The sequence below is a fragment of the Gallinula chloropus genome (assembly GCF_964237585.1).
Source record: "Gallinula chloropus genome assembly, chromosome: 12".
NCBI lineage: Eukaryota > Metazoa > Chordata > Aves > Gruiformes > Rallidae > Gallinula > Gallinula chloropus.
In genome coordinates, this window is record NC_140097.1 from 11,069,338 (window position 1) to 11,081,717 (window position 12,380).

General features: G+C 34.4%; 1 protein-coding gene across 1 annotated transcript in view; it reads right to left on the reverse strand.

The window, feature by feature from the left end:
• Positions 1 to 259: 259 nt before the first annotated feature.
• Positions 260 to 12,380, reverse strand: part of ERC2 (ELKS/RAB6-interacting/CAST family member 2) — a gene marked incomplete at both ends in the record, with an annotated part of 332,401 nt that continues 320,280 nt past the window's right edge. Inside the window, one exon of the mRNA XM_084269469.1 lies at positions 260 to 286. Within this exon, the coding sequence (XP_084125595.1) occupies positions 260 to 286 (27 nt within the window). The remainder of the gene's footprint in view (positions 287 to 12,380) is intronic.

The window sequence follows — 12,380 nt, forward strand, 5'->3', positions numbered from 1 at the left end:
CTTCCTAAAGTCCTGTACCTACCTGTTGTGGCTATGAAGAAAAATTAAACCATTTAACCATTAGGCACAGTTTCTCTTTGTTCATTGCATATGAGAAAGCATTTTTTACTGGGTTCACATAAACACTTGTTAAAAATCCACCTCCCACCCCCCCAAGTTTAAAATAACACAATCAAAATCAGACTGCAACTTGAAAGAGATAGAAAAGAGAATTTCTCACCCCTCAAAACAAAACTGGAACTTTGGTTTACAGGAACGGCTATGCCCATATACCCTCCTCATCATCCTGCGTGCCAGACATTAGGAGATGCACAGAGTAGATGTTAGCATAGGAATGAAAGAAGAAAAGGTTAGTTACTTTTGTGCACAAAGAATAAAATTTTCTTAATTTTTTGTTGGCTTTTTTTTTTTTAAGTCAAGCCAGTGAAAACAACTGAACAAATTTGTGTTACATATACAAAAACCTGCATCTATAGCAACCAAAAAAAATAATGAAAAATCAAGAACAGTGACATAAACATTTTTCCTACACAAGTAAAACAGTATGTAGGAAGTAGATTAAATATTAAAGTACTACCTATTTTTTCACTGCACACAATTCAAACCAACTTTGAAGCAGAAATAGATCAAACCTTTTAACTAATCGAAGTAATTATTGTAATCAAATTGCCTTACATTCTGTTGGGTTAAAGATACAAAACTGCTGCAGAAATGAAAAATCTATCATTAGTGAGGTACACTTCTCTAACATGCTATTAATTACATCTGTCTGTCTTTTAAGCAATCCTGAAACACTGCGTTGACTACTGTTAGACAGCTGCTCTCCTTTTTTCCATTTCTGAACCATTAGGATTTTCAGTTAAAGTTTGAATGATAGATAACATTACTGGCAAACACAAAAAAATCATAAGACATTCATGAATTTATATTTAAGAGAGATTATTTCACTGTAGAAATGCTGAAAGCAAAAAGTCTTTCTTTACATTTATTAAAAACTTGAAGTTAAAAACAATAGAATAAAACCCATGAGCTAAAACAGGAGAGTGAAAAGGTTTTGCCTGGATACACTTACTAAAGATGACATTTTTTTAATAATGATACTTCATCTATGCACTCACAGATGTGTATGTGCATATCTATATATAGTTCTAGTATGCCAAGTTCTGTTGCGATACTCCGCTTCTACAACACAGAGGTCCTCAAATGTTTTCCATTTAACTCAGCATTTCAAAATCAATTAAAATTTTATCATTTTAGAACTCCTTAAAATTCACCCATTTATATTTTAGCAATGCAAAATATTACATTCTATAGTTCCAAAATTTTGAAAGTTAGCTCATATAACATATTGCTGGCACTTAATTAAATCTAAAAACTAAATAAAATGAATGGTAATTAATTATGATTGAAATGGACAGGAATTTCAGCCTGAAAATATACACTGCCAGTATCACTACTGTTCCTAGTCCATTCTTGGAATAAAAAAGAGCTCCCAGATGTCAACTGTTATTAAAAACCAGATGTTAAGATAGATGTCTTGCATGTTGCTGAATTAAGTAAAGAAATCTGACAGTCCACTATAAACTTAGCTATCATTTAACACAGAAGAAATGCGGGTAAATTTTTTACAGTTAACTTGGAACACCACAAAGCAAAGACACAGTGAAGCCTGAATATTCTTATTTATTTTTGAAACAAAGAGACAAATCCTGTAAAACTTCCAATAGCTGGATTTGCCTCACTGAAAACAAGAGTCCTTTCCCCTGAATTCTACAGGAGCTACTTTTATTCAGGCCAACTAATGGTAATTGAACTGACTTTGAAGTTGACAAGAGTTTTTCCAGAGAAAAGGTTGAAGAAAGACCAAGGATTTCTTTTCCATTGAGCAGTTTGATCCTATTTCACTAACAGAATGCATTAGGATAATCTTTGGCGATATCTTTAAAAACAGCAAAAATCAACAAAATGGGCAACTCGGTACATTTCCAAGTGACTCCTCCTAACTCCACACAGCTGTTTTGCTGGTTAGCGCATGGTAATTCTTCAAACAGGCAGACATTCATTTTCACTTCAATTATTTGTGTGATCTCTTTTTGGCAGAATTCTAGAAGAGTTGAAAAATCAACTATTGTCAAATATTTTTAAAGAGAATTATAAGAAATTACAGACTATAGAGTTTGACACTGATCCTGATATACAATAAGCAATAAATTAAAAGCTGGGGCTCAGTTAATGTCAATCAACATTGCCTTGTTGAGTACTGGTCCTGTCAAAATAGCTTTCATTTTCAATTACACAGAGACTCTTTTTGATAAGGTAAATGCTTTGAAATAATATGCTGAGATTTCTGTAAGGCTGATTATGTGCCACAAGACAGTGTCAGCCAAATTAGCTCTTATATGGATTGAATATTGCTGGAGAAGGAAAGGGACCTGCAGATACCTTTTCTCATCCAAACTGGTTCTGTATTGCCATGATCTGAAAGAAATGTCTAGCAAAGACTGAACATATTTGGGATTGGCTGAATAAATGTTAACAGCTGCATAGACATATGACTGAAATCATGTATACGGGCATCATTTGAAAACATGCAGGGCAAACTCAGAAGGCAGGGAACTGTATCTGAAATCGCTGATATCAAAATGGGCTTTAAAGATCATGGGGGATGCAAACATGATACAAAGTTGAACTTCCAATAACAAATAGTGACAGAATAATAAAAATCAAGCTTGCTGTATCTCTGTGTAGTAGCAGAAGACTATTAATGCAATTACACATTTCATGCTAATATTTTGTGAATATTTGAAAGAATGTAACTGGATCGGGAAACACCTGAAATTTTTTATTGATTTTTTAATTAAAAAAATAAGTTTGGCAGTGAGAGAAGAGTCTCAACCTAACTGGTCACACAGAAAACAAAAGATTATTTGCTCACTATTAACTAACATATATAGAAAACAAGACAGCTCTTTTCTCTAGCAGAAAAAAGATAGACAGAGATTTATAGAAAGTAATTAGATGGCAAATATAGTACATGGTTTTAAACAGCACATCAGTTCTGGAGAATCTGACAATTTTCTGTCAATACCTAGACACTTTCTAAAAGATATGGCTAACTATTCAAAATAATTTAACAAACCACAAACAACTGATTTAATGAAGAAATTGAGTGGACCACAGGATTACGATCATGGTCCACTTCACTCTCAACATCAACAATTGATAAATTCCTTTTCTGTCTTTTTTGTTCACATTTATTATAGGGATAACATCTGCGCCATGATCTTACTCTGTGCACAGAGTTTATTGCGTGTTTTATATTTTACTGATTAACAAGTTCCTAAAAAATTAAGCAGTTACCTGTTTTGACAAAAAACTGACCAGGAAAAACCCTCACTGATTTTCAATTTCCTCATAACCAGTCTCCACATACTGTCTTGTTTTAAAAGCCTGCATCTAACAAAAAAGCCCAACATTTCATAATTATGTGCTTTATTACCTAATATGTTATTTAGTTAATCATGTCATACATTGAAGCTAGGTAATGCACTGACTAAAAATATTTGATGCTTGGTGATAGTTGAGGAAAAAGGAACATTCCTATTGATATCACAAAATATCAACCCACATTTTCTTTCTTTTTTTTTTTTAAATGAGAAGATTATAACAAAGAACCATCATTTTGTTACATGTTCTGCCACTTTTTAATTTAACAGAAATCAGAATATACAGATGCAAGATCATAAAGCAATATTAAAATAACTCATTGATCACTTACTATTCCCAAAATGTGGACAGGTGGTTTTTCAAGCCTGCCCTACCTCCTTCCATTGTCTCAAAATTATAAGACTCAAGTATCCTTGCATTCTGCTGCCTGTTATGTTTCAAAGAGTGGATATTTATTTAATAGTGTAATGTAGTGTTATAGGCTTTACAGATTTTTTTCTGTACAGCCAGGAACTACCCAAAACCACTAAGAATCAGGATTGTGGTTTTCACTGGCTTATGAAAAAACTAAGATTTGGCACCTCAATGCAAACAGATAATATAAGAGAACACAGAATTCTTCAGTGATATTCTGAGACAAATTAAGCTATTTTTGCATTCTTGACATACTGTGAAGGAAAATAAAAGCTACAGTTATGCTTTATCATTTATTAATATTGGATTAGAGTCTCCCAGAAGAATGCTTAGTCTTTCATATCTGTGTGTATCCTACAGAACCATTAATCTATGGCTCTTTCAAACAATAAACTATAATCAAGCAATTTTTGATTAATGTTTGTGTACATTAACCGCTTTTTAAACTTGGATCTTTCACTGGTTTATAGGGTCAAGAATAGCAGTTCAGTGACAAAAACTGCAAAGCAAAATCTCAATTACAGACAAATAAAAAATGAAAAAAACCACAAAATTCAAGAAATACCTTTTGATTATACCAAATTAGTGTACATGCTTAATTATTATAAAATTATTATAAATTCAAAATATTTAAGATTGAATGCCTCCTATTTTGGGGACTGACATACAAGTCTCTAATTTGGACACAGAATTAGTACAGTAGTATAAACTCAAATATCATTAAGGCCTCTGTAAATGGGCCATGTATAGCTTATTAATTCAGTGATTTTATCTCATTCTTTTGCAAGTCCTTCCTTTTTTTTCTGTGGTGCTACTAATCATATTTGCCTAACATCTCAAAAAGAAATGCCTGGTATAAATAAATATGATTTACTGTTCTGATCCAACTGCCACAAAACCTAACATCAAAACTCAAAACTGGCTTCAGCAAGATGAGGAAACCAAGAATAGTGCTTGGAAAACACTACACACAGATGCAGAAAACTTGTATAAGAAGTTTATCTCAATACACGTTTTGCAGGCACATCTCTCAGCCATCAATTCTTTAAGATTCATCAGTTTCAGTAGTAACAGCAGCCTTCGAAGAGAAAGGCTACATTGCACAGCAGATTAGAAACAAAGGATAACTTTAAGCATGGTCTCCATGATTAAGTATATCTGCAAAGAAATTAATAATCAAATGCCAGAAATTATAAGCCTACTCATAATCATTCTGCATACAGCATACTCTTCAAAATAGTTGCAAGAGGTTATATTTGGCATTGTGGTGCAACAGCAACAGACCTATAGCAAACAACTGGTACTGAGTATTGGCATTTGTACATCACACCTATCTTGGGTGGTGGTGGGGTATTCTGGATTGGTTTTGCTCTATCTTCAAGACTGAATTCCCTTTCAGCAATTACACTGTGTTGGGGGACCTTCTGGAATGCATCTTTCAGTTAAATTTAATCAAAAAGGAATTCAGTATGCCCACTACAACAGTGCTTATGGATATGAACAACAGTGCAGAAAGTGGAAATAAGATTTGATTTGAATCTTCACTCTTGATCAGAACTAAAACCCTAATGTAGATGCAATCAGACTGCAAAATTCTTCATTACTATGAATCCTGATAGTGTATAAAATTTGGTTACCTGAAGTGAAGAACATAGTAAATCTGGTTCAAAAAACAGACAGCAAATACTTCAATGAGCTGAAGTACTGCATACCTATCCCCTCAATTTTATGGCATGCAAATATCATTGTAGAATCCTATCTTTAAATTAAAAAAAAACCAAAACCCAAACCCAACAAATAACTAATCTCCCTTTAGACAAAAGCTTTCGCAACGAAGGCAACATTAAAAACTTGATGCATTAAGCCTTTCTGGCTCTCTTCCCACAATAGAAGACCCCTCCTGACAAGGCTCATCACATTTCCTTTCAAGTGCCAGCATGCTAAGAATTAATGTCTTAACTTGGGTTAAATAAATCTAGTGATAACCTGCTCATCTCTTAAACTAACTTTCTGATGACTGATTTACACTACTCTCCTTATTATCTGTGGCTACTAATGGGTCATTAAACATGTAACTACTGGCTCTGTACTGTGAATCTGTCCTACTTAGAGCAAACAATCACATTTACAAATACTAATTTCTCCTTGTGACACCAAAAACCTACCCAATAAGTAATGACATTTCTTTTAAACAAAAAAACTTAGCTTAAAATCAGAATATTTAAGACCTTAGAGGTTCTTTTATCTGCTACTCAATTTCTAGGCGCAAACAGCTGAGAACTCATTTCATGAGCTCTCCATACTCAGAACTGACTACAGAAGAGTTCCATCTATGAACGATTCAAAGAACTGAGCCTGCAACTGGAAAGAGGAAAGAGTGATTTCATTTAAGGCTTTGGTGTCTAGAGTTTAGAAGGTCTTTATTTTATGTTTCATTTGTATATTCAAAAATTGAATAAATCTTTAAAATTGCTTCAGTTATATGGATTTATGTCACAGGCCTATATTCAAACCTATCCATAACAGAAGGGGTCACAAGTAACTATGCATCATCCAGTTATGAAAATGGCCATAAAACTCATCTCTCCATTTGTTCTATTTGTATATAGTTTGGTTAAAATAAAACATAAACACTGGTGATCGGGGTAAGCGAAAGGTTGTTTCTGACCACTTAGTTTACAACACCCAGACTAGCATTAACATGAATAAGATGTTTGAACTGATACTCGTGCATTCTAAAGCTTTATCACTAGACGAAGCGGAAACCCAATGCTTCTTACAAGAAGTGGTCCGTGAAATCAGATTTGCAATGCAAAAATTTATGGTCCCCTTTGTAGTGAAAGCCTGTGACATGTTATCTCACTTAAGTAACCAGTGCCAGATATGCAACTTTTGTTATCAAGTTACTGTCTCCCTGAAATGCATTTTTGGCTCTTTCAGCTGGTCTAAAGACCTATTTTAGACTATGATGGTGGCAGCTAATTTTTCTAGTAAGAAATACAAGATAAATGTAAACTTCTATATAAGTGTTGTATATTCTAACACACACATTCAGGGGAAGTGAGGGGGAGAGGTTTCTATAGCTAAACATGATCTCAAAAAATTCTTCCATATGTGGAAAAGACTGCAAAGCTAACATATAAATATAGATATATATAAATATACACACTGAGCAGTATGTATACATTATATCACATTCATTAAACCTCAAAACATAAAATAAATTCATTTCTGTAAGCAAAGGAGAGGTATAACTTTTCAATATACAAAATCCATCTCCTGGAGCTATCATAGACAGCAAAACCTATTTTCTACCTCTAGCTTTTAATACAGCTCCAGTTTAGCTTGTCTCTTACTCAAATTACAAACTCAATATAATTAAAAAATATATGAAAAAATCCTCTGGCTACAATATAATTACAATTAAGAAGGAAAAATAACAGAAACAGTAACAGTAACAAGTATTAAAAACTTCTACTGGATCTGCATCACTACTGATCCCTACTGAAAAGAGAAACTTTGAGTAGAGCACAACGATTGCAACTGTAAGCCAGCAGCATACCAAAAACAAGAACTACATTAATTCTTAAAGGTAAATTCAAAGTCAGAGCAGGCTCTTCCAAATTTCAAGGCTCTTTTCTTTTGCTCCATCACAGGTATAATGTAATCTATAATGAAATTTAAGTTTGAAATCATATTATTCTATAAATGAGAGCAAGCCTCTACGGAAGACTATTTCAGTTTTAGGGTAAAACAAATAGAAATACCTAGATAGACATCAGAGACAGGAAAAATTCTCTGTAACTACTGAAAAAAACATATGATAACACTTACTGACTTTTTTTGGACAAATTACACACTCATTAGAAGAGATGTATCTGCCATTCAGTAGTATGTTTACAGTAAACAATATAGCCATGATAACTGCATAAAATTCCACTTAAAGTTTGACTTTTTACTTGGGTCCATGATACAAATAGAATTTTATTGCATACAGTTCAACAAGTCTGAACAATGTCCGATATGAATCACAAGTTCTTTGTTCTAGAGGGAGAATATGTGTAGCAAAGATGAAAAAATAGGGGAAATACTTAAAAACATGAAAGCAGTTGTATGACTAATTTGCACCGCACTTCTGCGATCTCAAAACTCTAATTCAGCACAATACTAGTTATTTACAGTGAATATGCCTGGGATTGTTTATACTGAATGTACCAACAAGCAAACCTTGCCCTGCCCAAATTCCTAAATTAAATAAATCCATGTGACTCCAACAAGTTTAGTGCAGGCTCAGCGTTCTGCTAATGCAGTTGCGTGCTGCCTTGCAGCTTGAAGCACCAGAAGAACAAGTTCACATACATTCAGTGAACAGACAAGAGCAAGCTCACACCTGCCCAAATACGTGTAAACATACAGGATAAAGAAACATCCCAAAATCTGCATCAGGGAGGGAGCCAGTAACTCCATTGTATACTAAAATCTCAATGGTGCTTTGGGTTTTCCCCTTATTATAGTTTCTTCTTCCCTGAAAAACTAAAACACAAAGTTTTCATGTTGCAAAAAACTCCCAAACATGATATTTCAGTTTTACATATACTAAATGTCTGCTCAGACTGAACTTCCTACTCACAGTCCAAAGATATTTGGAGAATTCTTATGATTTTCAAATAGCCATGGTTATTTGAATCAGCTAAAATAATTTGTTCTGGTTTATGTTTGTCCACCTTCTAGGTTGTGTCGTTTGGTTTTGCAGGTTCTTTTTAAAAGACAAATCCCAATTTCAATTCTCTTGAGGCCTAATCAGGATTTGAGGTTGGCAATTTTCCAGTATGGTCACAGAGTATAAGGCATTGTGCTAACAAAATACACAAAGCAGCATGCACTCCTTCTCCCTAAAGTTATGTATGGATCAATACAGTGATTTGCACATCAGAATCCCAACACGAAAATAATAATCATTGTTTGACTGTCCTGTGCCTCTGACTTCAAAGTCATCCATCTCAAACAAAATCTCATCTGAGCTGTTCAGAGTTTTTCACATATCATCTTTCAGCAACTCCAAGACTATCTTGCAGTTCCAGTTGATGAACAAAGACCTGTTGCCAAGACCATTCACCACTTTACAAAACAATAAATACATTTTAGAGTACAGATGCTTCTTCTAAATGTTAATTATTAGGACTTGTCCTGTAGATAATAGGATAGTTCAGAAATCCTCAACTACCTTTTAGGCCTCTGTGCTAAGATTCGAGAGTAATGGAAAACTTGATAGTGAGTTTATGAAAAATTACTACTAAACACCACCACCTTTTTGAAATGCCATCAAAAATGTTTTAAATAGGAACAGAATATCTACATAGCCAGACTGCATTAAAAGATGTAAAAGGACATGCTACATGCTTGTAACACCACGTGACATTCCATCCTCAATTACAGCTTCTAAGAATAGGGACAACACTCTGGAAAGCAGCCACCACCCACAGCCTCATGACACACCCTATGATATTTGATTTTTTCTAAAAAGCAGATTCTGTTTTATAAGAATATAATCTCTCATCATAAAACAAAACTAAAATATATTTGTAGCCATGTTGACAATCGTATAAAGCATCCAACTTTTGTTCAACTACATATCGGGAATTCAAGAAACTTTTATAAGTTGAGAAACACCTTATATGTTATGTCTTTAAAAATCTCCAGTACTATGGGAAGTAAGAAGATTTGACAACTCTCAAGTATGACAATTCTTTGGATATTATACCTTCCATCTTCCACTCTGTAGATATAGAATCAAGTTCTTCCATATGTCCTCTCAAATAGTATAATTTCCTTGTAAGAATGCCATCAAACTTAAGTGCATCCTAGACACATACATGTGATTACCTACTGTTCTTTTAAGTCCCTCATTTATGGGGAGAGTGTGCTTTTAAAATAAATTATTACCATTTTTTACTATGTAGTCCGTAAGCAGCAGCTTGACTTTAGGCCCTTTCAACCATGTAGGAAAGATCTCAACCTTCAACAACAAAGTCCTAGGTGATGGCAAAAAAATGCCATTCGTTATGTGGAGACCATTTTAGGATATAGAGATCTGTCATATGTGTCAATAAGTTAAGGATAGTTTCAGAAATAGCTAGGAATGTGAAATGCCCACAGCAATTAATAGTAAATGAATACAGGTGACTACAGCGTGAAGCTCAGAACAGGATGAAGGGTCAAGAAAGGTTCCTGAGATTAGAAAACAAAAAGAAATGAGATGTCTCAATTTGACCAGACTTGCATTAGCAAGATAGAATTCCCTGTTGGTTAGTAACTCACAGGCCTGTTATGATACTAAGAGTGCAAGAAAAGAGTACAGTAAGGGGGTTGTGGCAAGGAATACAAATGTGCTGACGTCTATCACTTTCAACAGCAACAGTGATTTGCTTCAAGGGCAGTCATTTGTGTGACACAAGCAGTCACGGCCTTCAGAACATTTTCAATACAAGGAGGAAAACAACAGACAGCTGAGGGCCTAAAGAAAAAGTTTTTAAGGAAAACAAACGAGTGTGTAGATGTGAAAACAAACAAAAAAAAATACAGGGAGTTGTACAGTAGGTTTTGTGATGAAGTTTATGCTATGGGGCAGGACAGCTTCTAAACCTAGAAGTTAAAATTTATCTAGCCATGTTTGGGTTTTGGTTTTGTGTGTGTGTGTTTGTTCTGGTTATTGTTTTCTCCAGATAGATCTTGGATGTAATGATCCAGATTACATTACTGTAATGCACTCTACAAGGGCTACATATTACAACCCCTCAGAAACTGAAGCTAGTACAGAATGCTTATTAAGCTCATTTTCATGCTAGGAGCATTACACCCGCACTCCAGGATACACACTGACTGCCAAAATGTTTCCAGGTGGAATTTAAGAAAAATTGCCAACTCTCAAGCCAAAATTGAAGAGAAGAAAATTCAAGTTTTTAGTGTAAAGATGCAAAATTAACTTTTTCCCCAAGTTTTTAAAAGACTAGTAGAAACGGTTAATATTGCAGCGCTATTGACATGGCAGCACTCAATCCCCAGAAATTTCTTTATATCAAATAAAGTTCAGATGCACCAACATAACTAGAGAACACTTCATGATTCTCTGTAACATGACCACGTATATGGGTGGAGAAGAGCTAGTCTTCCTACTGCTGGTGAGGTTTTCATACATCCTTCCCAGTTCCAGACATACAAGGGCAAAAATGGTTGCCGACCTAAACTAAACACTCCCTAAACAGAAGAACAAAAAAAGAGGGGATAAGGGCAAGAAGTGGCTTGAAACTTCTCTTGCTCCCTAGCACGAGCCGGAAGACCTAAATATATCCCTTACACCTAAAAAAAGAGGTGCTCAACTACTTCTTTCAAGAGAAGTCAGAGATCCTGTCCTTCACTACACCTAGAACCATGCTGCCACATGCTGCCCATAGCAGAATATGATATTCAGTAAAACCACATCCATTAAAACAAAATGTCAATACCTGAACCAAACAGCACCATGCAAAAACTAGGCATATTTCAAGCAAGATATGTGTGCATTTTTCTACCAATAAAGAATGGTGTACACCATTCTCTTTAAAGGGGGTATAGTCTCACAGCAGCATATATACAGCGTTTCACATCAGTCATTACATGGACAAGGTCTTAATCTTCCTTAAAAATATGTAGATATGCACATGCCCATACTTTTTACAGCCATATATAACATACATGTATTTCTCTATATAGATCTAGCATATCAATTCGAAAATCCAGTATTATCCATAAAAGTGAGAAATGTTTCAAGATTAACACTGCACATTCACTCCAGAATTCAGAAGAAAACTTTCAAAAAAACCTTCCCTAGCATTCACTAAATTAAACAGCATTTATGTCACAACATGCACCACTTATTGTCTCCTTAAAAATTAAAAATACCCTCGGATGATTTGCAAGTCTATTATTTTTTCCTTTTATTCTGTGGTTTCAAACATACCATCAAAACTCACTATCCAGAATTTGTGCATAATACACTACTGAATGAGAAATGCAGGTTTGTATGGCACATGGCATTCCAACTGCTGCACAAAAGAATGCTGTATGGAATGATAAATAACACAACAAAGAAAATTTTAAAAAAAGATAAAGCAATGGTTAGAGTTCACTCAATTATCACTGTTCTCAAAGATTCTTGCAGCAAGGATCTTGTTATGCTTGCTTTATTCACAAGTGTGGAAATTTAGAAAAGGCAATGCTTCAGGAGAACACCTACTCTAAGCCCAATGCATCATTATAAGATGAAATAAAACTGTTATGATGTGCCACAGATATTCATCTAACCTGTTCTTTAAAATCTCCAAGAAAGGAGCTTCCATTGCATCTAAATGAATGTCCACATTTTTTTCCGCTTACATATTTGTTAGATTCAGAATGAAAGTTTTGTTTTCTTCTTTTTTTTCTTAATAACTCAGTTCTTGGTATAAATTAAATCTACCACTCCTACTCCTTCTTTAGTGGGT